Here is a 26,606-nt window from a genome sequence, read left to right as displayed (position 1 = left end):
AAGGACTGATATAAACTGAATTTGAATCAAATGCAGCATTGATTAAGGGGGTTTTCATATCTCCTCATATGGCTGCAGAATTAACACTGTTAACTGTTTAGCAACACATTCAAATGCAGTTAAAATGAGGGGAAGTGGCTGTACATGGACTGGTTTGATAGAAACCGTGTCCAACCCTTTTCAATATTACTTAATGGAAAGCATTGACAAACTCTGGAATGTGAAAGTTAAGATATCTGCCAGCTCCACCACCTGTGTCCCAGTTCATCCCCATTCTAATCTCTCCCCTCTGTGGCTTCTTCCTGAATTTTTTTTTTTTTTTAAAGACTGATTTTTGCCCCCAAATGACCCCCTTGAAGATTGAACTCACAACACTGGGTTTAGCAGGCCAATGCTCAAACCACTGAGCTATCCCTCCCCATTAATACTGTAAACTGCATGATACCATCACCATAACTTGTCTGACAGGCTAAGACTGCATAAGTAGCTTTGCCGCAGCATGATGGAAGACAGCTAGTAGGAGGATGCCAGGCCATGACAAATAGGCATCATGCAAGACAAGGGAAGTGAGCATACCTGTTCGTGACTGAGCTGTCCATCCTACCTACAGCACAGGAGTGGACATCAGCATCAGTGAGAGAGAGAATTTTCCCTTTCTTTTCTGTCCATTCTCCCCTGTATGTGCATAGGTCAAGTTTGTCTAAAGAGCAGGAATAGCCTTAACAACAGTTGAGCCAGAATCCAACACTAGATTGAGTTTTCCCAAAGACAGTAATCTGATAGCAACAAGCCACTTTTGTCTCATCTTATAGTTAGATTGTAAGCACTTTGGGGCAGGGCTGTCTTTCTGTCCTATGTTCACCCAGTACACTGGAGTCCTGCTCCGTAACTGGGGCTATACTATAACAACAAATAATTGTATCCACCATCTCCCCTCTGCAAGCCTTTACTGAGCATAAATACACAAAAGGGCACACACACCCATGAATGACCATTGCATTTTGGAATTCCAAGAACGCACTTGTTTCGTTTATCTAAGGGCATGCAGAATAAGTGTTTTAAATGGTTCCAGTGGGGTAGTTGCTAAGGTGAGAGCTGACTGCAGTCAGTATGCACAACAGCCCAGATCACAATTAAATCATTAATGCTGTGACAGTGAAATGAGGGCTTTAGTACTATCTTAGCACTTTGCCACCCAATCCCTGATCATCACAACACATGAATTGGTGAACTAGAACTGGAACAGCAAAGGGATCCAACAGGTGCAGTAGGAGGATGGTAAAGTGGACTGCAACCCAAGCCCAGTGTGTATCCTCACAGTGAACAAAAGCAAACATCAGACCAGATTTCAGAAAACATTTGCTCATGTCAAAAAGGTCGAGCAGCTGCTGGAGGCATCTCTTGCTGGAAGCCTCATCCCTTGGGCCATTTTAAAGAAGGCTGTATAGAACAATCCATTCTTTGCCCGCAGCGGATGAATGAGAGAGTCTTAGAGTTCTCTGCCCTCGCTCGCTGACTCTTTGCTAATCAGCCCAAGATAGGGCCTGCTGTCACCAATTCCAGTGTGACCACAAGATAGGGTTAGGAGTCTCAGGTCAAATCACTTGAGTGTAATAAACAGCTGGAAAACTTCTCATTCCCAGCCACTTTTCTTTCCTAGTAATTGGGCCTGAGCCCTAGCACCGATAGTACAAACAGGTCTCCAACCTCAGCTTGCAGTGAGGGAAAGGGAAGGTGGCAAGTCTCAGGGCTACTTCAGTGCACAGCAAGTGATTGTGGAAGCTTCTGCTTCACAGCTCATAGTATTGGGGTCAGAAAATATACCCAGTGCTTCGTAATGCTCACACAGTACTGTTATGCCACCATGCTGACCTATCAGCAGAGCTACGTGGGTAGCCCAGAACTGGAATAGCAGAGGGCTGCAGGGCAGGACTGAGGGGCATTAGCAGAGCTGTGTGGGGAGCCCAGGGCTGGAATAGCAGGGGGTTGCAGGGCAGGTTTGCGGGCCATTGGCAGAGCTGTGTGGGGAGCCCAGCACAGGAATAGCAGGGGCTGGAAGGCAGGACTGAGGGGCATTGGCAGAGCTGTGTGGTGAGCCCAGCACTGGAATAGCAGGGGGCTGCAGGGTAGCCCTGAGGGGCATTGGCAGAGCTGTGTGGGGAGCCCAGCACTGGGATAGCAGGGGCTGGAAGGCAGGACTGAGGGGCACTGGCAGAGCTATGTAGGGAACCCAGCACAGTCTTAGGAAATAGATATTCAGGCCTGTCTGCAAAGACCTATACTTTAAGAATTTAGGTGTATTCTTATCACTTAGCTAGTTATAGAGGTATAAAAGAAAGAATCAAAAATCACTGTCTGTGTAGTGGCCTTCTCTTACTGTGACAGTCTGAGGCCTGGTTCTTTAGCAGCCATAAACTGGGAAACGTATGGTCACGTCCTCACATTCCAAACTAGTCATATTAAAATAAGGCAATCTGGGACTGTTAGGAAGGTGATTTGATCTATCACCTCCCAAGAAAGGGAAGAGCCTAGAACAGGGCCAGCTCCAGGCCACAGCGCGCCAAGCACGTGCTTGGGGCGGCACGCTGTGGGGGGTGCTCTGCCGGTTGCTGGGAGGGCGGCAGGCAGCTCCGGTGGACCTGCCGCAGGCGTGCCTGTGGAGGGTCCGCTGGTCGCGTGGCTTCAGTAGACCTGCCGCAGGCGTTTCTGCAGACGGTTCGCTGGTCCCGTGGCTCCGGTGGACCTCCGACACACCTGCGGCTGCTCCATCAGAGCTGCGGGACCATCGGACGCTCAGCAGGAACGCCTGTGGGAGGTCCACCGGAGCCGCGGGACCGGCGAGCGGCAGAGTGCCCCCCGTGGCATGCCGCCGTGCTTGGGGTGGCGAAATTGCTAGAGCCGGCCCTGGCCTAGAAGATGTAAAAGGAAACTTAGTTTGATCGCATCCTGTCTGGCAAGAACTCACTTATCAATAGACACAGCTGGAGAACCCTTATGTCTGTATAGATGTAGTTATGAAATCCTTACTTCTGTATTGTTTTGTATGTTTATGTGCATGGTCTCTGTCTGGTTCTGTGATTGTTTCTATCCGCTGTATAATTAATTTTGCTAGGTGTAAACTAATTAAGGTGGTGGGATATAATTGGTTAGCTAATCATGTTACAATATGTTAGGATTGGTTAGGTAAATTTCAGTAGAATGATTGGTTAAGGTATAGCTGAAAATAATACTATATAAATTAGGGGCAAACAGGAAGTAAGTTGGGATTCGAAAAATAAGGAAAAGGAACTTGGATTTAAGCTTACTGGAAGTTCACCCCAATAAACATTGAATTGTTTGCACTTTCGGACTTCGGGTATTGTTGCTCTCTGTTCATGCGAGAAGGACCAGGGAAGGGTGAGAGCGAAGGAATAAGCTCTCTAAGGGCTGGTCTACACTACAGGGGAAAATCGACCTTAGATACGCAACTTCAGCTACGTGAATAACGTAGCTGAAGTCGAAGTATCTAAGATCGAATTACTCACCGTCCTCACGGCGCGGGATTGATGTCCGCGGCTCTCCCTGTTGATTCTACAACTCTATTCGGGTTGGTGGAGTTACGGAATCGATATAAGCGCATTCGGGGATCGATATCGCGTCTAGATGAGATGCGATATATTGATTCCCGAGCAATCGATTGCTACCTGCCGATATGGTGGGTAGTGAAGACATACCCTTACACACAGGAATAGCAGGAGGGCTGCAGGGCAGGACTGAGGGGCAATGCCAGGGCTGTGTGGGGAGCCCAGCATTGGAATAGCAGGGGGGCTGCAGGGCAGGACTGAGGGGCATGGGCAGGGCTGTGTGGGGAGCCCAGCACTGGAATGGCAGGGGGGCTGCATGGCAGGACTGAGGGACATTGGCAGAGCTGTGTGGGGAGCCCAGGGCTGGAATCACAGGGGACTGGAAAACAAGACTGAATGGCAATGGCAGAGCTGTTCGGAGAGCGCAGCACAGGAATAGCAGGGGCCTGTAGGTTAGACCTGAGGGGCATTGGCAGAGCTGTGTGGGGATCCCAGGGCTGGAATAGCAGGGGGGCTGGAAGGCAGGACTGAGGGGCATTGGCAGAGCTGTGTGGGGATCCCAGGACTGGAACAGCAGGGGGGCTGGAAGGCAGGACTGAGGGGCATTGGCAGAGCTGTGTGGGGATCCCAACACTACAATAGCAGAGGGACATTTGCAAATTCAAACTGGGACACTGAAGAATCTAGCCCCATTTGGCCTCAGCTACAAGTGCAAATAAAAATTCATCTTTAGCAATTTGTCTCAACAAGAGCTTTGCTGCCATTGGAGACCGAATGAAATCCCTCTGGCTGGAGCTAGGGCCCAGAGTGTCACACAAAAAGGATGCAGCCATGACTCAAAGACAAGCAGGCCAGGCTCGTGGGCTCTTTTCACATGCTGCGAACTTTGAGAAAAGCAAGAGAAAATGGAGTCAAAGGGTACACGGCTCTGGATTCAGCACTAGGTGTCACTGAAGCCAAGGCCAGCTCTAGGATTTTTGCCGCCCCAAGCAAAAAAAATTTTTGGCTGCCCCCCTTTTTTCATGCCTCCCGGCTCCTCACCAACTCCACCCCTTCTGAACCTCTTCCCCAAATCCCCAGCCCCTCCTCCTCCCCCCCAGCATGCATTTCCCTCTCCATTGCTTCCTGGGGGCCCCCACAACCTCCCACCTTAGCTCACCTCCGCTCCACCTGCTCCCCCCGGTGTGCCGCCGCTCTGCTTCTCCCCACTCCCTCTCAGGCAAGGGAGGGCAGAGAAGCGGAGCAGCGGCGGGTTCAGGGGAGCAGGTGGAGCAGAGGTGAGCTAGAGTGGGAGGGGCGCAGGAAGTAACAGGGGATAGAGGAACCACTCCCCACTCCAGCTCACCTCCGCTCAACCACTGCCGCCTCCCCGGAGCGCCCCGCTCGGCTTCTCCTCCCTCCCTCCCAGCCTTGCTGCACGAATCTGTTTCTCAGGTGGCAAGCCTGGGAGGGAGGGGGGAGAAGCGGTGCAGCGGCGCATTCAGGGGAGCAGATGGAGCAGAGGTGAATGAGGGTGGTGGTGCGCAGGAAGTAACGAAGGGTAGAGGAACCGTTCCCCACTCCAGCTCACCTCCAATCCATGGCTGCCGCTTCCAGGAGTGCCCCGCTCAGCTTCTCCTCCCTCCTTAGACTTACTGCGCAAAACAGCTGTTTCAGGCACAGCAAGCCTGGGAAGGATGGGGGAGAAGAGAAGTGGCCGCCGGCTCCCCTGAATGCCCAGCTGAGGTGAGCTGGGGCAGCGAGTTGGGGCCATGGGGCACTTTTTCCCCCATGCCCCAGAGTCGGCACCTATGATCGCCAGCACCAGAATGCCGCCCCTAGAAATGTGCCGCCCCAAGCACCTGCTTGTTTTGCTGGTGCCTGGAGCCGCACCTGACTGCAGCTGAAGAAATGTAGCACTGAGGCTGGAAAGCTCCAAAGACAGGCAGGAAGTTTACACCTACCTAGCCCTCCTTCTGAAGGCCAAGAAAGATGTGGGTGTTCAACCCCCAAGTGTCTCACACTGGTGTAGGGTGACCAGATGTCCCGATTTTATAGGCCTCTTTCTTGCATAGGCTCCTATTGTCCCACCTCCCACCCCCATCCCGATTTTTCACATTTGCTGTCTGGTCACCCTTAAGGTGAAAAATCAGAACGGGGGTGAGGGGACCCAAAAATTGGGACTGTCCCTATAAAATCGGGATATCTGGTCACCCTACACTGGTAGGCACCCAAAAAGCTTTTGAATATTTAGGCCTTAGAGCTAAGCCAGGGTCTTTCCACAGGGAGAAGTTACACAGGCAGTCCTTTAGTGCAGCAGGGTAAGGAGGCTCAAGCCTGGTGCCGAAAGGGCTTGGGAAGCCCATGGGCCAGTGCTGCTCCCAGCAGAGAGTGCCAATTGCTGCATTTCCCATTGAGAGGGGCCACGTATGAGAGTGGCGAGAGGTTATGCTGTGCTGGATGAATATTGCTGGCCCCAGACCCATATGTTACCTGGTGAGCCCACAAGAGCTGCAGCTCACTGCACCTGGCATTTTAAAGAGATTAACCCCTTCCTTTGGATGATCTGATATGGGATTAGGGGGAGACCCTTGCTGCAGAAGCAGCTGACAGACTTCTTAGAAAATGAAGTGTGTCCCCCTCAGACCCCGAAATATCAGAGCAAAGCCACCTTGTAGGGGCAAAGGGGCACAGCTATGAGGGCTGTGTCCTGTGCAGGGATGCAGGTTGGTAGCATATTTAAGATTTTCCCCATCACACCCCTCCCTTCCTCCCACAACAGCAAGAGCATGAAGACATGGCACCAAGATGCAGGGGGAGGGAAGAGACCTATGTGAGACAGGTCTGTGCACATGGCCGCTCTCCTGATCCAGGTCTCAGAAAGCTTGCCAGTCCAATTCTCCCCCACTCCACCAACCACCAAAATGGGGAAGCGGCCCAGAGCAGCAAGAGTACATTTAGGTCCCAGACAGAGACAGATTAGGTCATAGGTGTAGGTCTGTGATGCCCAGGGTCCCAACTTCCACAGTTGTGACCACCACAAAAACTCACCTTTCACCATTAAAAAAAATGGTTAGCAAGAAAAGCCAGAAAACACGGCCTGAGGATAACTGATGCAGGGACATCCGTGGAGCACCTCAATCACCAGCTCTGAGAGGTAGAAACTGCCCCATTCAGCTGAACATGGTGCTAATACCAACCCCACCCCAACAGTGGCTCTGCATGTAGCAGGAGAAGAGTGCAGCAGACTCAGCCAAAAAACCCATCCATCCACTCACCTGCCCCATGATAAAGTACTCAAGGGGGGTGCTAGGCTACCTCCCTTGAATCTCTGGGGGAGCCCAGCTAAGGCTACCTTTGCCACTGACTATTGCACAGATTAGGGGCCTTTGTCTGGCACCAGAACTCCAAGTGGTGGGGGCCTAGACTGCCTTAATGTCCCGCAAAGGTGCAGGGTAGTGGAAGATGCACAGACAGCAGCAGCAACCCTCTACAGTTACACCCTACCCCAACATCCTTTCCTGTGGGTGTCGAAGCATCCCAGAGCAAGGGTAGCCTCCTCTCAAATTCCACAGGCGCTTTCCCACGCAAAGGTTCGTACACCCCTCCAAAACACAGCCAGACACTACAATATTTTGACAAGTTTAATTTTTTCCCTTCTATTATACAAAATATTTTACAATTAAAAAAAACTTTCCCTCCAAAATCATATACAGATATTTATAATTCACAAGATTCAATTACAGGTGGGGGGTGGGGTCAGAGGCCATCTGCACAGAGAAAATAATTCCCAGTTTATTCTACAATGATGGACAATCAAGTGAAAATTAAGACCTTACCCCCACCACTGCTTTTGGCCAAGGTGCTTTTATAGTTAGCCAGCTTACCCCCAGTTTCTTGGTGACCCCCCAAACTCAGCCCCAGGGACTCTTCTCACTGCAGTCTCAGAGCCGCCTCACAAATCCCAAGTGAGAGAGAGCCCAGTGAGACACACTCAGAACCAGGGCACTGTTACTAGCACATGGAAGAGGGGAAAGAAAAAAAAACCTACAAGCCTCACAAAGTGACCCACCCACCGCACACACGTAGTGGGGGTGGGGCTGCATGCTCAGCTGGGAAAGACCCAGGGTTAGTAGCCCCAGCACTCACAGACCCCACAGCAAGCCGAGACAGGCAGCCCCAGCACTAGAAAGCAATCCTACACCTAGCCAGCACACCCAGAGCCAGTCGTTTGAGGGGGCAGTCTCAGCTGCACAGCATAGTTATGGCATGGTGTGACATGAGGGTATTACAAATGCAAACTTGTTATTTTATCTTCTAAGAAGTGATCTTGATACGTTCCTATGTCCCCATCCCTTCCACCCACCACTGATTTGCTTCCCAGTGCCAGCAGCACTTCCCCGTGGAGGGTCAGAGTCCCTTGGGGAGATGGTGCCACATGAGCCACTCACAGAAGCTCAGGCCACAAGACGCAGGTGAGAAGTTACACTCTACTGTGGGAGATCCTACAGAAATGGTAGCCAATGACTTGCCCCCAGCAACTGAAGGGCAGATTTGAAAAGAAGATGTGTGTGAACTCCAGTAAACCTTTGTTTTGTCCCCTCCCTAGAAGGGGCTTGTGGGACATAACTACTGGCCTGGGCCCACCCTGCATTCACAGGGGAGCCCGTCCTCAAGTCACTGCTGCAAGCCAAAGGCCTGGAGCAGGGTGGGAAGGTCACGGGCATCGGCTGCCCCATACAGATCACTCTGGCCCAGCATGGAAAGGGCCATGCGGAGCGTGCTCCAGATGTTGTCAGACATGGCACCTTGCTGGCCCCGTGGGCCCCGGCTCTTCTGCTGCATGTGCAGGGCCTCCAGGAAGTGCTCCACTGCTTCACTGACCAGGGGAGGGAGGGAGACAGAGTTAACTGGGGAAAGTCTGCACATCCTATGGGTGAGAAGGACCCACTATATCCCCTCTTTGGATGGCTCAGTAATCACCCTTCCACACTTCCTCCAGACATTCTTCTTACCCCGGCTCCTCACACACCTCATCCTTGGCCCATGGGACCAACGAAGCCAATGCCCAAGCTGTAATGGACGTGGCTTGACAGCTCCACCTCCAGGCACAAGCTTGAAGGCAACCGCAACAACAGATCCTTTCTGTAGCTCTGAGATGCTCCCTCCCTTTGATACTGGGAGTGGGAAACATGTGGGCTGGTACTTTGGCTCCTGGGGCAGACAGACATGCTCTGCTCCCTCCTTGCCAGGGTTAAAGAGTGCATCCTATGCCCAGAGGGACCAAGTGGAACTTCCTCACCAATAGCCTCTCACATGTAGCCACTAGCTTCCCTTCCCTTGACTCCCCTCCCAACTAACTGATTGGCAGACTTGGCTGCCCCCAGTACCCAACCCCCATCTGGCCCCTCATTCCCACTCACCGATGGGCCCCCAGGTTGATGCAGCTGATACCCAGGTTGTAGCGGGAGCGGATGTAGCCTGGCTGCAGCTCCAGTGCCCGGCGATAGGCGGCCACAGCCTCCTCACTGCGATTCCCATTGGCCAGAGTGGCACCCAGCTTGTTCCACAAGAGGTGATCCTGGAGTTGGGGGCAGGGGGGGCGGAAGCAAGTGAATGGGGCATCAGGCATCCCACCGAACGTGTCCTTCACAACCCTCCCTACTTCCCCATCTCTTCCCCACTCCATCCAGTATTCAAACCTACCCACCCCCTCAGGTCAGCCTGCTGCTCACCCCACTGGCCTTTCCCCGCAGGGCAGAGCCCAGCCCCACCTCCCCATACGCACACACAATCCTTAATCAGCCCTGCCCCCCTAAACCCCACTCTGCCCCCTTACGTTGGGGCGCACGCTCAATGCGGCACTGAAGCAGTCCACAGCCTTCTCGTACTCGCCGCTCAGGTTGAAGAGGACGCCCAGGCCGCACTGCACATCGGGGTCCACGGCCGAGGGGTCACTGCGCACGGCTGCCAGGAACAGGTCCTTCACCTCCATGAATAGGGAGCTGGGGAGGGAGAGAATGAGGGAACGCACCCATTGATGGGGGCAAGCTCCCCCCAACCCTTTCTGGGGTCACCCCCACCCCAATGGACCCAGCTACAACACCACAAGCAGGACTAGGATATTCTGCACCTCCCTCAGTTTCCCCATCCTCCAGACTCACTCAGACAGTAGGGAGCTCAAGATGCGCTTGGAGGACCCCAAGCTGGATGCCAAACTGCTTCCTTCTGGCTCCTTCCCCACCAGGTGGGCATAGGCTGGTTTGTGGCGCAACCAATCACGCAGGGTTTCGCATGCCTGCTTCTGCAGAGACTCATTGGTGAAGCTGACGGCCAAAGCCATGAGTGCAGTTACATTCTCCGGCTGCAGCTCCAGGCACCTGCAGGGCAGAGGGGGAGAGAGTGCACAGCATTCACATTTTTGGAGATGTGGATAGGAAGCTTCAGTGGCCTTTTAAGAACACTTCTCCAGCCACCTTGGCAGGCTATGAACACATTGAACAGCAAGCGCCAGTGTCCAGACAAATTAAGGAGGGATCCATTACAGGGCAGGAGACCTTGATTGGGTCAGAACCCAACTCTACAGCAATCCACAGGGAACTTATCTTTCCAAGTTTGCATTTGGTGCAGGGAAAAGAAACACTGAAACTTTGTTTAGCCTTTAAGCAGAGCAACCAAGATAAAGGTGTGTCATTAGTGGCCAGCAAGCCAGTCCCTCTGGGAGCCACGAGCAAAACCTAGGAGTCCTGCTTTAGATCCCCTCTTCACCAGCTACTCACTGCCTGAGGGCACTGATTGCAGACAGCTCTTGTTCATTCTCTGCTTGGGTGGTTCCCAGGTACTGCCAGGCCTGATGCAGAAACAGAGACAAGCTTATTTATACTTCTTCAGATTGCAAGCACAATTAAAGGCACCATCATGTGCCCTGGGCACCTTTTTTGGAGATTAAAAATAGCTGTACCCAAGTCAGCAGCCTCAGCCCACTTCTGTTAACCAACCCCTCACCTCTCCCATACTCCTCAGGAAAACGGGATGCAATGCATCCTGGAAGTCAGCAGGTTTGGGCTATTTGGAAAGGTGGAGGGGGAGTGAGTTCCCCACACACACACACACACACACACACAACATGCTGCCAGCAGTCCCCTCCCTCTGCTAAACCCTGGGGGCTCCAGCTTTAGCACCTCCACCCATCACAACTGGGACTAGACTGCAGGGTGAGGGAGAAAGAGGCAGGTCTCAGGCCATTGAGGGCCTCAGAGAGGTGGCACAGCCCAGCAGACAGGATATTGGAGTGGGAATGCTAAGAAATAAGAGACTCAGTCAGGAGCAGCTTGCTGTGGTCCACGGGCTAATCATTATGTCATGATCGACAGTACTGATGCAGCTGAGAGATCTAAATATAGCAGCATTGACACCTGACTTGATCTTCATCCACCACCAGATCATCTACGCATGTAGCCAGCACAGCCTCCTTGCTGCACCCACAACCATCCCGATTGACTAACATTAAAGAGGTTTAAACAGCTAGCTATTATGAGTTGTCTCACCCCCACACCCAAGCGTGCTCCATCGTCTCACCCAGAAACGGAAGGTTTGATCCAGGCTGACAGTTGGCTGGGCTGACATCATGAAGTAACAAGCATAAGCCATACAAAAGTTCCCTTAAGCAGGGAAGCCAGTACCCTGCTCTCTTTAAGAGAAGTGTTACGAGCCACTAGCAATGGACCTAGTCACTTGTCAATGGCCTTCATGAGCCAACACAGGTGATGACTACGTGCCCCCACCCTTCCAGAGCCTCAGTGTGAAACTACCTGAGACTCCAGCAGAGCTGATTGAACATGCGTGCCCTCAGAACACTGCCCTGTCCCCTGGAAAACAGAGTTGAGTCTGAATCTCAATTTTATCCTCACAGCAAGGATTCAGACCAGCCTCCTGATCAGGGCTCTGTGAATACTAGGATGAAGGCAAAGCATCCCTTCTTTGTCTCCTGCACAGCCACAGCACACCATACAGAATGGGCCCAAGACTTCCACCACGGCCATTCCAGCAATATTCCCTCTCACTCCGTCACTGGCCCTCTAGAGTCTAAACCATGGTGACTTGTAAAGACGAAGCCAAGGAAGTGGGCGCCTAAGAGGCCACATGATCAGTGGCAAGGACAAGAGCCCATAGTCCTATCAAACCACTGGGATAATGGTAGGATGACAAATGGGAATGAGGATATGGAGATAGATATTACCACATCTGAGGTAGAAGCCAAACTCAAACAGCTTAATGGGACAAAATCGGGGGGCCTAGATAATCTTCATCCAAGAATATTAAAAGAACTGGCACATGAAATTGCAAGCCCATTAGCAAGAATTTTTAATGAATCAGTAAACTCAGAGGTAGTACCATATGACTGGAGTATTGCTAACATAGTTCTTACTTTTAAGAAAGGGGAAAAAAGGTGATCCGAGTAACTATAGGCCTGTTAGTTTGACATCTGTAGTATGTAGGGTCTTGGAAAAAATTTGGAGAAAGTAGTTAAGGACATTGAGGTCAATGGTAATTGGGATAAAATACAATATGGTTTTACAAAAGGTAGATTGTGCCAAACCAACCCGATCTCCTTCTTTGAGAAGGTAACAGATTTTTTCGACAAAGAAAACGCAGTGGATCTAATTTACCTCGATTTCAGTAAGGCATTTGATACAGTTCCACATGGGGAATTATTAGGTAAATTGGAAAAGATGGGGATCAACATGAAAACTGAAAGGTGGACAACGAACTGGTTAAAGGGGAGACTACAACGGGTCACACTGAAAGGTGAACTGTCAGGCTGGAGGGAGGTTACTAGTGGAGTTCCTCAGGGATCAGTTTGGGGACCAATCTTATTTAATCTTTTTATTACTGACCTTAGCACAAAAAGTGGGAGTGTGCTAATAAAGTTTGCGGATGACACAAAGCTGGGAGGTATTGCTAACACAGAGAAGGACCAGGATATCATACAGGAAGATCTGGATGACCTTGTAAACTGGAGTAATAGTAATTGGATGAAATTTAATAGTGAAAAGTGCAATTTTAGAGATTAACAAGAAGAATTTTGGTTATAAAGTGGGGACACATCAGTTGAAAGTAACAGAAGAGGAGAAAGACCTTGGAGTATTGGTTGATCACAGGACGACTATGAGCTGCCAATGTGATATGGCCGTTAAAAAAGCTAATGCGGTTTTAGGATGCATCAGGTGAGTTATTTCCAGTAAAGATAAGGATGTGTTAGTACCGTTATACAAGGCATTGGTGAGACCTCATCTGGAATACTGTGTGCAGCTCTGGTCTCCCATGTTTAAGAGGGATGAATTCAAACTGGAACAAGTACAAAGAAGGGCTACTAGGATGATCCGAAGAATGGTAAACCTGTCTTATGAATGGAGACTCAAAGAGCTTGGCTTGTTTAGCCTAACCAAAAGAAGGCTGAGGGGGGATATGCTTGCTCTTTATAAATATATGAGAGGGATAAATATCAGGGAGGGAGAGGAATTATTTAAGCTTAGTACCAATGTGGACACAAGAACAAATGGGTATAAACTGGACACTAGCAAGTTTAGACTTGAAATTAGACGAAGGTTTCTAACCATTAGAGGAGTGAAGTTCTGGAACAGCCTTCCAAGGGGAGTAGTGGGGGCAAAAGACATATCTGGCTTCAAGACTAAGCTTGATAAGTGTATGGAAGGGTGGTATGATAGGATAGACTAATTTTGGCAATTAATTGATCTCTGATTATTAGCAGGTAAATAGGCCTAATGGTCTGTGATGGGATGGGATCTGAGTTACTACAGAGAATTCTTTCCCGGGTGCTGGCTGGTGAGTGTTGCCCACATGCTCAGGGTTTAACTGATCGCCATATTTGGGGTCGGGAAGGAATTTTCCTCCAGGGCAGATTGGCAGAGACCCTGGAGCTTTTTCACCTTCTTCTGAAGCATGGGGCACAGGTAACTTGCTGGAGGATTCCCTGTACCTTGAGATCTTTAAACCTCGATTTGAGGACTTCAATAACTCAGACATAGGTTAGGGGTTTGTTACAGGAGGGGGTGGGTGAAATTCTGTGGCCTTCATTGTGCAGGTCAGATTAGATGACCATAATGGTCCCTTCTGACCTTAAGTCTATGAAACTATGTTAATCTCCCTCAAGTGTTTCAAGTCCCATCACTAACGGCAGATTGTCAGAACTGGCCCGTCACCCAAATGGACCAGCATGCCCTGACCTCAAACAACAGGAGATAGTGATCTGGCCAGGACAAGGGTAAGCTCTCCAGTTGTCCAACCTCCAATCCTAATCAGGACACCAAATCAGAAGTGAGACCAGCTGTCTGAGTTGAGCCAGACGCCTAGGACTGACCCACCCTAGCTGTCAAGTCCCCAGCTGACTCAAAAGACTCAGCATTTGCATGGCTGTTGAAGCCACTGAGCATCACCCATTTTGTGACTCCAATGCCACCACAGTAAGGACTTCAGCATCTCATGCAGGGAGTCTGGTGCTTCAGGAAGACAGATACCCTAGAACCTCACCCATCTCAGTTATAGCCCCAAGATTCTAACCAGCTTTAGTCTGGGAGACCTTCTGCACCATAAGTCAGGTGCACACAGCTTGACCATCTTCTCAGTGAGCCCTCTGGGGTTCACATACAAGTACACGGCCAGAGTTACACACCTGAGAACTGGAGTCACCCACACCACCCCCTGCAGCACAGCTCCCCCAGGCCTGGAGTGGTGGGCTATATTGCAACCCCAGGCTGTATCTCTAGGGATCCTTGTATTACGTTCATGAAAGTTCTCTGCATGATCATGTTCTACTCCATGGGGGCAAGTTACCCCAGCTCCTCCAGGAGCTAAAAACAGGTGGGTGATTACCCTGGGGATTGTAAACATCCTCAGAGAAGCACCATACCCGAGGGAGGTTTGCATATACTGGTACGAGCTGGGTCATCCAGAGACCAAGTGACAAAGAAAGGGCTTCTGGTATAAAAGGCTGAGTTTAAAGATATTCAGGATCTTTATTTTAATTCAGCAAATGGGCAGGACCGTCTGCCCAAGGGGAGGCCCAAGCCTTGTGGAAGGATTGGAAGGGCGCTGGCTTACCAGATTCTGCATGTGGAGTGTGGGTGATTGCTGGCATACTTAGCAAGCGAGTAAGAACTTTTATTGTTTTTAATATGGTTTTTCTGTGATGCTTTTGCCCTAGAATAAATGTGCTTTGGAAGAGCTGTATGGTGACAGGTAAAACACTGTTGTCTGTGGAGAGAAAGCAACACAGAGGCTCTGGCCATTACACAGACTTGCTTGCTGGTGATAGTGTATGGTAGGGAGCTGTGCAGCTGTAAAATTCCCAGCCAGAAAGGAGTAGGACACGGGCCTCCTGCCCAGAGGCATGAGGGCTAGAAACCTGAAACAAGGCTGAGCACCCCTGGAGTGGGCCACGAAGGTGAGGACACAAATGCAGTTGCTTTGAAACTCTGACAAGTGGATCTCTCATCCCTAGACTAACCCAGTCTGACCTTGCTTAGGGAGCTGAGCCAGGCTCCAAATGGCAAGACACCTGGAGCAGACCTGCTCTCCTTGCTCCACTCACCTCCACGTGGTCAGGTTTCTGCTGCACCGCAGCCTCAAAGAGCAGGACAGCACTGGGGAGGTCACCCTTCTCCAGGCACTTCAGACCCTCGTCAAATGCCTGTGGATGATCCCTCATGGGATTGTCCTTTTCAAAGAGATAACCCTACCAGAGACAGCAAGCAAGGGGTCAACACTATGGGCAGGAGACAGGTGCGTCAAGGACATGACTCAGAAACAGCTGATGTGCACCCACATGCCATATCAACACTTCTGCAAGCCCAGCACTATCTTCTCCCATCCATTTCAGCTCCAGTATCCAGAGACACTGCAATGGGTGATGAACAGGTGGTCCCTCAGCACATGGAGCAGTTGGTATTTCCCTCCTAAGAGGGCTGAAGTGTGCCAGCTCACTGCAGACGTGGGAAAAGCAGCTCCTGCCCCCTCTGCTTCCCACTCAGTCTGGGGTGAAAGGTCCCATGCCCCAGCCTGAGGAGAGATGTATCGGTTGTGCAGGGTTGTGTGTGCAAAGTTTACCAATTTTAGGGAGTCTCCATCAACACAGGGGACACAGAAAGAAATGGCTTGTGTTGTAGGGAGCAGCAGAATTAACTGCTGGTGTGTTACAACTGATTTGCATCTTCAGCAGTGGGCAGGGCTTTGGCAAGAACCACCACGTATTTTTTCCAGTCTGACCCCGGTCAAAGATATTGACAGAGACTCCGGCAGCAGCAAAACTTCCTAACAGCAGTGCCCACCCATGCCCAGACAAGAGACTGGCTGTCAGGAACAGCGCCTGGCCTTTGACATTAAGAGGGGATCCCAGCAGCATGAGCTGCCTTGCAGCAGCACTCTCAGTACCCAGTACTCTCAGCCTGGGAGAAGGGATTTTGGGAGCTCTCAGAACTGCTCAACACAGCACCAGGACCCGCATTCACTGCCCCCCATTACCTTGTCATAGGAGGAGGTACTGAGGTCCTCATAATCTGAGAGCCAGGGGTGAGCCTCTGCATCTCGCTTGGCCATCTCCTCCCACTCTGCCTGAAGCCTGTCCCAGAAATCCACATCTGACTGAAGAGAGGAGGAGGAGGTGAAAGGATAGCACACGGCTGAGCTCCGCCTACATGTTCCCTGGAGATTCCTCTCTCTAGGCTTCTGAGTCCCCCTCCTCATCTCTCCCCTGGCAAGAAGAGGGACTCAGACAATTCTGGGGCCCTAAAGCACCCTTCATACCCCAACCTCTCTGTGAAATTCTGTACCTCATGGGAAAACCCTACACCTCCCATATTCATCCTTAGAAAATGATTGTGTGGTATCCAATGCAAAGTTTATCATGTTGGGTGTCTTCAGAAGGCTCATGATGCACTGAGCATTGCTGTTACAGTGATGTTATAGTAACTGTTTTTACAGTAATGTTATAGATTATAATTTCATGAGATTATGAGGCTGAAAATGTGTCTTCATGGCTTAAAGCAAGCCCAGGCAAAAACTCCAAGAGCAGAGGGGCAGTTCACACCCCCTCAGGGCATGTAGGGGACAAACCCAGCCCAGCCTCACAGGAATAAGGGACACTGGCTTAGGCAACAACAAAGGATCTGTTGGACTCTAGAGTGAGTCACTCTCCTTCCTTTGGTCAGTTTGGGACTACGAGGAAGTAATGCTCACCTGACTCTGAAGTTTGTAAGGGTATTGAAAGTGTTAAGAGCAGCTTAGAATGTGTTGTGCTTTTATTTCATTTGACCAAATCTGACCTGTTGTGCTTTGACTTATAATCATTTATATCTCTATAGTTAATAAATCTGTTTGTTTATTCAACCTGAAGCAGTGCGTTTGGTTTGAAGCATGTCAGAGACTCCCTTTGGGATAATAAGCCTGGTATATATCAATTTCTTTGTTAAACTGACAAACTCATACGCCCACTGGATGCTGCAAGATAGAGGTTCCTAGAGTCGTGTCTGGGACCAGAGATATTGGCTAATGTCATTTAATTGCACAATCCGAGCAGCTCACATGCCAGAAGCTGTGTGTGAACAGCCCAGGAGTGGGGGTTCTCACAGCAGAGCAGAGTAAGGCTGGCTCCCAGTGTCAGGGATTGGAGTGACCTAGCACATCACTGGTCCAGATAACACCAGAGGGGAATGTCATACTCTCCCCTCCAGTTTTACCTCCACTGCAGTCTTGGCTTGCTCAAATTCTCTATCCAGAGTTGACACATTCCCAGTTCGGGTGAACTGATCCACCCAAGCATCTGATACCCCCTAGAGGGAAAGAAATAAGATGGAGCTCCTTGAGATTGCAAGATTAAAAAGCAATGCAATGCATCTCCCCCTCCAGCAGGGGGCGCTGAAAAGACCCCTCTCTACCCACACAAGTGAACACTAATTGCACAGGAATACTGCAATGGAGCAGACACATTCTGGATTCTCCCACCTGCCAAGGCATCGCTGTGAAGAAGTTCACACTGCCAGAGCCCATCCCTGCTCCTGGGTAGGCACTGCTTTGGAGAAGCTCATGCTCCAGAAGCCCCATGCCACCATTGGCTGAATGTTAACGGAACCCTGCTGAGAGAAAGTTCACCCTGCCATTGTCCCTCCTCTCCCGCAGGCTGGGCAGTGCTGCAAGGAAGTTTGCACACCTGTGAGCAGCTGGGGATGGGGTCCTACCTGTTGCTCTATAAACTCAGCTGTCCACTGCTCTGCATGTTCCTGGTCTCTGGGGGTCAAGGTCACCTGATTAGTCTCAATCGACACCCTCCCGTCTCCAATCTGGCGGACAAACTTTAGGAACTGTGGCAAAGAAATGAAATGTGGGAAGAAACCTTCACCAACAACCCCCACCAAACTCTCCATATTTGCTAGGCAGATCTGGGCCCCCAGAATCAATAGAACCAGAAGGAAAAGGGGATAAAACATGCCAGTTTCACCAGAGTTGTATGGTGGAAGGCATAATCCTAGGGGTTGCAGAGCTCAACCCCCAGAACTAGAGGGAGAAAGGAGGGGAGAGACAGAATGGCAGGAGGTCTCTCACTCCCCTACACACACACCTTTGTGGGGCTCCACTGCATTTCTCACCTCAGAATTGTTGAGTTTGGGGTCGTCCACTTTAGAAAGGAAATCGTTGGCAGTTTTCTTAAGCTCATCCTCAGGCTGATATTCCTCATACCTGTAATCAGAGAGAGAGAGAGAGAGAGACAGAAAGAGTCTGATCTGACACTAAGGGCTTGGCTACACTTGCAGCTGTAGAGCGCTTTGAGTTAAACCAGCCTTCAGAGAGCACAGTAGGGAAAGCGCTCCAGTCTGCCCAGACAGAGCTGAAAGTACACTGGCATGGCCACATTTGCAGCACTTGCAGCTGCATTGGGAGAGGTGCATTATGAGCAGCTATCCCAGCGTTCAAGTGGCTGCAATGTGCTTTTCAAATGTGGGGGGGCGGGGTGGAGCGTGACAGGGAGTGTGTGGGGAGAGAGAGTGGGTTTTTGGGGTGCTGAGAGTGTATCAGCACACTGTCTTGTAAGTTCAGACCCCTCTCCTTCCCGTCTCTCTCTCAAAGCAAACATTAGCTGTTTGTGTTTTTCCTCAGACCAGATAAGCAGTTCGTACTCCAAAACTGAGCTTTGAAAGGGCATTTTCGTGTCCCGAGTTCACAAAGAGAAGAGAGGCCACTTCAGTTAAGGGGATTATGGGACATTTGTAATGTTACTTCTTGTTTACACTGGCACTGAAGCCTGTCACCCAATAGGCAACAGCTGTTAATCCTCTCAGGGAGGTGGAGTACCAGCAAGGCCAGTTCCAGGGTTTTTGCCGCCCCAAGTATCAGGGGGAAGAAAAAAAAAAGCCACGACTGCGATTGGCGGTAGCTCCACTGTGCCGCTTTCTTCTTTGGTGGCACTTCGGCAACACATCCTTCCCTCTGAGAGGGACCCGCTGCCGAAGAGCCAGACGTACCGCCCCTTCCCCTTGGCCGTCCCAAGCACCTACTTGTTATGCTGGAGCTGGCCCTGAGTACCAGGAGTGCTCCAGCCAGGGAGTCAGAGCGCTCCACGTGTCTTGCCAGTGTTGACGAGGAGTAAGGTAGAGCGCTCCGAGAGGCTTTACTGCAGTATAATGTGCAAGTGTAGCCAAGGCCTTAGCAATATGGGGCTCCATGTTTGTTCACAGTCTACCCCTCTCTCTGCATCAGGCCCCACAACAGTCCCTGAGGCTGGAGAGCCCACGTGATCTGTTCTTCGCCCAACACTATTCGGTATCTTTATTAACAACCTGGGAGCTGGGATAGCTCAGTGGTTTGAGCATTGGCCTGCTAAACCCAAGGCTGAGAGTTCAACCCTTGAGGGGGCCACTTAGGGATCTGGGGCAAAATCAGTACTTGGTCTTGCTAGTGAAGGCAGGGGACTGGACTCAATGACCTTTCAAGGTCCCTTCCAGATCTCTGAGAGAGGTATATCTCCATATATTACTGCTGGGATAACTGTGCCAGATGACACACAGATTGGAGTGAAATAATAAGGATAAAGCAATCTGGACCGCTTACTAAGCATTTTAATACTGCCAAAACCAAGGTCAGATATCTAGCAGTAAAGAACACAAGTCACACATACAGGATGGGGGCTGTATCCTGAAGAACAGTGACTCTGGAAAGGATGTAAGGCAAGAGTTCTCAAATTGGGGATCGGGACCCCTCAGGGGTTCGTGAGGTTATTACATGGGAGGTCATGAGCTGTCAGCCTCCACTCCAAACCCTGCTTTGCCTCTAGCATTTATATTTGTTAAATATACAAAAAAAGTATTTTTAATTTATAAGGGGGCAGGAGAGGGGTTGCACGCAGAGGCTTGCTGTGTGAAAGGAGTCACCAGTACAAAAGTCTGAGAAGCCCTGGTGTAGGGTCAGGGTGGATAATCAACTGAACAGGCTCTCCTAGTGCGAAGCTTGGCTAAGAGGGCAAATGCAATCCTTGGATATATAAACATGGGAATAGCAAACAGGTGTAGGAGGCGTGGCTTTACTTCTGTATACACAATGGTGAAGCCATTCCTGGAAGTGTCTAGTTCTGGTGTCTATATTTGAAAGAGGATATTGAAAATTGGGAAAGGGTTCAGAAAAGAGCAACAAGATAGACTCAAGGTCTGGAAAACCAGCCTTCCAGTGACTTAAGACTATTTAGCTTATTAAAGAGAAGGTGAAGTCACAGTCTATAAATAGCTACAAAGGAAGAAGATATCTGATGAGAGAGAGAGAGCTCTTATCTAGCCAACCAAGACAAAAGAAGATCCAATGGCTGGAAAATGAAGCTAGATACATTTAGACTGAAGATGAAGTGCAACTTTTTTAAACAACAAGGATAATTAGCCATTAGAATAACTTCCTCGGAAAGCTGTGGATTCTCCATCATTTGAAATCTTTAAAGCAAGGCTCAATATCTTTCTAATGGATATGCTCCAGCTCAAACAGAAGTTACTGGTCTTTGTGATGACATCCCTGGGCTAGATTCACAAAGGAATTTAGGCGGTGTGATGCAGAGCACTGTAATGCCTAACTTTTGGGCACCCAGAAAAATCACAGGAACACCACAGTGATCCATAAAGCCTGAGTTAGGTGCCCAAGCTCCCTGTACAACGACTGAAGAGAGATGGGCACCTTAGAATGCGATTCACAAAGCCAGTAGACTAGGTGAGCATCCATCTAAGCAGGGCACAGAGGTAGGTACCTGCATCTGCTAGTGATCCACAGCCATGAGCCCCTCTCCTGGAATCAGACTCTTCAGTTTAGGCACAAAAGGCGTTTATTGTGAAAACAAGTTAGGCAGGTGTCTAACTCCACATAAAACAGCCAGAGGAGGACGACGACAACGTGGTGGTGGTACCCAACTTTATATATATAGCCCAGTAGTTTGAGCACTCACCTGCGATGTGGAAGACCAGATTCAATTCCCCCTCTCTGCCTGAGTGGGAGCAAGGTGGGAGACCCCTGTTCAAATGTTCTCAGGGATATTCTGATGTGGGCCTCCAGTAGACTCTCCTGTTGAAGCTGTTCCACTGTGGATAAATACTTTAAAAAGAGTCATTGGCCAGAGAGAGAGAGAACAACTCTGCAGCCTGGTGGTTAGAGCACTTACCTGGGAGGTGGGAGACCCCGAGTCCAGTTCACTGGCTCCCGTGAGTTTTTAAAATTATGTATCCACAATAGAACAGCTTCAGCAGGAGAGACTGAGGGAGTACCACACCAGAATATCCCATAGCCCAGTGGTTACAGCACGCACCTAAGAGGTGGGAGACCCCTGTGCAAATCTCTCTCCTGCTGTGGCAGAGGAGGGAATTAAACTTGCCTCTCCCACATCCCAGACAAGTGCTCTAACCACTGGGCTAAAAGTAATAAGGTGGCTGCTGCCACCATCACCATCTCCAGATGGATTTTGAATGGGACCTGATGCAGTTGGCAGCTTCTGAGCACATCTACTGGATTGAGCACCCACAGGACTTAGGCAGGTGAACATCTATCTTCCCAGAGTCTGTGAATCGTTCTGGAACTTAGGTGCCCAGACACCTACTGTGAAGCAACTATGCACATGCCCAGAAACTTAGGAACCTGGGGAACTTTTACCCTGCAAGTGTAGACGCTGCATAAGTTTAGGCACCTACAGAGATTTGGCAGGAGTGTATGTTGCAATGGAGCCTAAAACTAGAACTTGGGCACCTAAATCTGGAGTTTAGGCACTTAAGTACCTTTGTGAATCTAACCATCTGATCTTGTGTTCTGCAGGAGGTTAGACTAAACGATCATAATGTTCCTTAGGGCCTTAAACTCTATGGCCTTGTTTACATTAAAGGGAAAAGTTGATCTAAGCTACGAAATTTGAATTACTTGAATAGTGTAACTCAAATTAACATAGGTTAGATCTACTTACTGCAGGGTCCACACTACACGATGTTGATGGGAAACACTCTCCTGTCAACTCCCCTTACTCTTCTCGATCAGGTGGAGTACAGGAGTCCATGGGAGAGCAATTGGCAGTCAATTTAGCGGGTTTTCACTAGACTCACTAAACAGACCGCCAATGCATCAATTGCTGCAGCGTAGACAAGTCCTATGAAACCAGAATTCCCATGTTTAGTTATGTTGTTCTTGAAACTGCCATGTTGGGTGGACGAGGCTCTGCCTCTTCCACTTTCTTGAACCAAGGATCCGAGAACTTGGTTGAGACCCAAAAGCTCTGAGATGAGAGTGGATTTCTGTCATCTCCCACATCTTACCCATCCTGGACATTAGTGGGTGCAGGAGGGAAGAACAGAGAAACTCACCACTTATCTGCCAGTGACTGGTCTTCTGTTTCCCCCAGCCACAGCTTCTCCTCTGACTGCTCCAGGTATTCTTCTGCCCACTTGGCAGGAGATACAGACAGAGGATCTGTACAGGTGATTGGGTGGTGGGAGAAGAGTGAGGAACAAGAAGATAAAACAGAACACTGCTCAGAGAAACTTCAAATTTGGATCTCTCCAATTTACATTTAGATTTGTAGTCTGGATTGTTACATTAACAGAAGGTTCTTCCCATTCATTTCCTTAGTTTTGTTTGTTTACTTGAAAATAAAACAAGCCTCAGATTCAACTAGTCTATGCAGGCAGATTTCATTTTAGGCAAAGTGCCAATTTTCTTACTTTTTTTATTAAAAAAACAAAAAACAAAAAAAAACTTTTTTTGCATCTCACATGAACAGCAGCACAGTGGGCTGCTGTATGCATCAGGACAATGAATAACACATCGCAAATTTCCAGCTTCTTTCATCAGAGCCTCTCAAAGATCATCATAAATGTTAATTATGACATCCATCTCTAATGGGTGTATGAAAGGAACAAATATGGATAGTTTCACTGATCAGTGAAAAGAAGCCATGTCTGGGGTGGGGCATAGCAGCTATTTAACTGCTGCCCAATAGTTCAAGATAAAGATTCAGTTGGTTAGAGTAAAGGAGACTAAAGTCCATCCTAAATCTTCTACATGCTGTGTGACCTTGGGCGAGTCACTTTCCCAGCTAGTGCAAGAAGCAGAGTATTCCCCTCCCAGCAGGAAACATTAATTACATGTGTTTTCAGGCACAGAAAGGACTCCAACATTTTGAAGTGGGAAACACAGATCCCCCCCCCTCACGATCACAGACACTGATTAACAGATTTGGCTGAAACATTCAACAAAATATTCCCCTCTGGGCCAGGACCCAAGTTTCATCCCAACAGGGAGCATCAGAGATCTACATATGGCCAGGGAGAGACCAGCTTTAGCCTTGTCTATGTGGAAAAGCTGCATTAGTTTAAATTAAAAAGTTTTTTAAACCAAGTTAGTTAAACTGATGCAAACCTCTCTCTGGGCACTTATTTCAGTGTAAGAGCATCTTAGTTTAGCTTAAACCTGTTCTCAAAAGATTTTTGCTAAACCAAAATAAGACATTCCTGCACCACAACAGGAAGGCATACATGGGTTGCTTGCATGGTTTAACTAATACACACAATACTCTAGTCTCCTGGAGGCTACTTTAAACTTTAGACCCAACAACTGAACTGAGACCAGACTGTGGGTGCAGGAGGTCAGACTAGATGATCTGGTGATCCCTTCTGGCCCTAAACTCTATGATTCTAAATCAGGTTAAGTTCACCTCTCATGTTGTACCAGTGTGACATTCCCATGGAGGCAAGCTGCTAGGGCGAACTACCCTATTCTGAATACTATCTGCTGTGTCTACCAGATGCACTCTAATCTCATGCACAACAGGGGCATGCTGCCAGGCAACATCCCACCCAAACTTCACAACGGGAGTCTTCACCTGTCACCTCCGCAATGAACTCCTGCGACCAGTCAGCCTCGTTGTAATCTGGGGAGACGTCAGTTGTAGTATCTGCAGCCCCCAGAAATTCCTGGGCCCAGTTCTCAGATAGAGCCAGAGCTGCCACACCTGGAGCTGGGAGAGGGCAAGAGATGGGGATGGTTCAGTGACAAGCCCCAAGTGCCCCACCCCCAAGAGGATTAGAGAAAGCCTATCCTCTTAATCTTCAGACTCCCCCTGCCCTAGCTAAACAGGCCTTCTCTTTCAGTTCCCCTTAAGACATACCACGGGGGGGGGGGAGGAAGGGGGCTGGCAGAAACCCCAATGCCCCTAGCCCTTTCTTCCCCGCCCCTTCACCTCGCTGTGGGGCTTGGCGGAAGCTTGACTGCTCAATCTCCTGCATCTCAGCCAGCAGATCATCCATTTTAAAGGTCTGTGGGGCACGGGAGAGCAGGGGGGCATTCTGCTCTTGTAGGAATTCTGCAGCCAGCTGCCAAGGAGAGAAAGAGAGTTTTTGATGAGAAATACCCAGCAGACGCTCTGGAACTAGAAACATGAAAGAAAGTAGGTAGGGCAAAAAGGGAATGAGAGACAGGAAGAATGAAGATGGATCAGAGAGAATGTGGCAGTAAGAAAGGTGATGAGGGGAGTGATACAATTGTTCTTACCTCATCTTCAGAGGCCACTCCCAAAGGTTTGGACACCTGTGGGAAAAGATGTCAAACCATCACCCCAGTGATGGGACCTGGCCTCCAGCATCACCTTCCCACTACCATGGGACTAACTTGTACCATACCCCCACCCATGACAGATCCACACCACACACACAGCAGGACCAACATCCCACCCAGTCAGATCTCCTGCAATAGGGCAGACAGGCACATCTCTCCTTTCTGGACAGACTCCTGCTGTGACTGGACAGACACCCCCACACCACCACCACCCTCATGGTCCTACAACCAGCCCCTACAGTGAGGTAGGCCCATGACCCCTCACAGCCCTTCTCCCACTAACAAGACAGCCCCCTCACAACCATCTGCCCTGACAGCCTCCCATGTGCTCAGACAGACCCCCCCCCACTCCCCAGCCCCAGTGCATCCCTGCCCCTCACTCACAACAGAACAGACATACCAACTCTCCTCACATCAGCAGTCAGATGGACTCCCCAACCCATTCCCCAGTACTCACTGCCTCTGCTCCAAGACCTGCAGGGGGCCAGGCCGAGGGGCCTCGGAGCCCCTCCTGCCGCAGGGCCTTGTCCTGGGTAAAGTGTCCAGCCAGCTTCATAAGGGGGTTAGAGCCCCCGCACTCGGGCTCCACCAGCTCCCTCATGGCCATGGTGAGGGCAGGGGGCACTGCACCTCACCCTGTCTGAGGGGGGAAAAAAAACCCAGAAAGCAGGAGTGATGGTAGGGCTCTAGGACCCCTGGCAGACAGCCCACCACGGGGGATGCAGAGCCTTGCCCAGCACTCATCTGCTCCATAAACAAGCTGCTGGGGTCTCATCTGAGCAGCATGGCAGGTACACATGTTACAGACTTCCAGCCCCCCCCCCACACACACACACCCCGAGCCGCCTGAGCAAGGGCCAAGGACCGAATGATCACGGGGGCCGAACGCGCCTTTCCCCCAGAAGGAACCGCCCAGGTCGTGGTGTCGCCACCCCTAGAATGGCTTGACGGGGGTGCAGAAGGAAAGCGCAGCGAACGCCAGGGGACCTTAACCCCCCGCCCCTTCCTCTCTGCATCTGCCCTTGGAAGGGATCCCACCCCCAGCTCTTCTCCCCCCACCCCGCTCCGCTGCCGCACTCAGTCGCTCCACCTCGCCCCCGTCCCCCACCCGACACACACACATCCTGAACACCAGGTGCTGCCTGCGCTGGGCCTCCCTTCCCCGGGGCCTCCACCATTGTCCGTCCCCCTGCGCTCGGGCAGATGCAACCCACTCCCCAGGGCTGCAAGGCCTCGGCCTGCCCGGCACCTCCCAGTCTCACCCGGGCCCGGAGCTCAGGTGAGGGCAGGGAGGGGAGCAGGGGCTCCCCGCGTTCCATACGCTACCTCGCCTCTGACTGCCGCAGCTTTTGCAACACTCACCAGCAGTAGGGGGCGGGGCTAGCTCTTAAAGGGACAAGCGCCCCGCGAGGGCAGCGGCGGGAAGGAGCAGTGTTAAAGAGCCAGCGGCAGGCACCCTCTGCGAGGCAGCGCTCTCTTACAGCGCCATTCACACACGGGCCCCGACCCCGTCTGAACTCAGGAGTGGCACTAAATAAACAGGATTTAATTCAGCTAGTGTTTTAACTTGATCTGAGTTAAACCGGTGCAATTTCGGTGTGTAGACAAGTCCCAGGAGAGAAGAGAAGTTTCAAGGACTAGGCACCAAGAAGGAACAGCTGTGGGAGTTCTTAAAGGGCCACGCACCCTGAGAAGCGCACCCACGCCCTCTGCACCGTAACAGAGCAGTGCCACCAGAATACTCTTAAAGGAGCAGGCTGCCTAAAAGAGCAGCCCAGTGAGCTCTTAGAGGACCAGCAACTATGGCAAGGCAGCACAAGAAGCTTTTCACTCTCCCCCTGAGAGAGAAACCCAGCCAGGACTTAGCACGTCAGGCAGTGTAACAGCGCAGTGAAGGAAGTTCTTTAAGGCCTAGGCACCACCACAGGGAAC

General features: G+C 50.4%; 1 protein-coding gene across 7 annotated transcripts; it reads right to left on the bottom strand.

Annotated features, from left to right (window-relative positions):
* Positions 1–7,172: 7,172 nt before the first annotated feature.
* On the bottom strand, positions 7,173–26,060 carry PEX5 (peroxisomal biogenesis factor 5). 7 transcript variants are annotated; one of them, XM_030536164.1, is made up of 16 exons: positions 26,037–26,060; positions 25,132–25,314; positions 24,612–24,647; positions 24,301–24,433; positions 23,944–24,078; positions 22,427–22,532; positions 18,203–18,293; positions 17,795–17,917; positions 17,297–17,389; positions 16,083–16,202; positions 15,154–15,297; positions 10,322–10,392; positions 9,707–9,922; positions 9,382–9,547; positions 8,966–9,123; positions 7,173–8,421 (listed from the first exon to the last, which is right to left on the bottom strand). In XM_030536164.1, exons 2-16 carry the CDS (start codon positions 25,279–25,281, stop codon positions 8,220–8,222), a joined length of 1,944 nt encoding a protein of 647 aa, XP_030392024.1. In that variant the 5' UTR covers positions 25,282–25,314; positions 26,037–26,060; the 3' UTR covers positions 7,173–8,219. The 7 variants fall into 7 exon arrangements, with proteins under 7 accessions (XP_030392024.1, XP_030392022.1, XP_030392021.1 ...); XM_030536162.1 differs by lacking the exon at positions 26,037–26,060 and adding an exon at positions 26,001–26,036; XM_030536161.1 differs by lacking the exon at positions 26,037–26,060 and adding an exon at positions 25,937–26,025.
* Positions 26,061–26,606: the final 546 nt, after the last annotated feature.

Source organism: Gopherus evgoodei, chromosome 1 (assembly GCF_007399415.2).
Source record: "Gopherus evgoodei ecotype Sinaloan lineage chromosome 1, rGopEvg1_v1.p, whole genome shotgun sequence".
Lineage (NCBI taxonomy): Eukaryota > Metazoa > Chordata > Testudines > Testudinidae > Gopherus > Gopherus evgoodei.
Note: the sequence above shows the minus strand (reverse complement) of the source record. Positions and strands in the feature narration are given on the sequence as shown.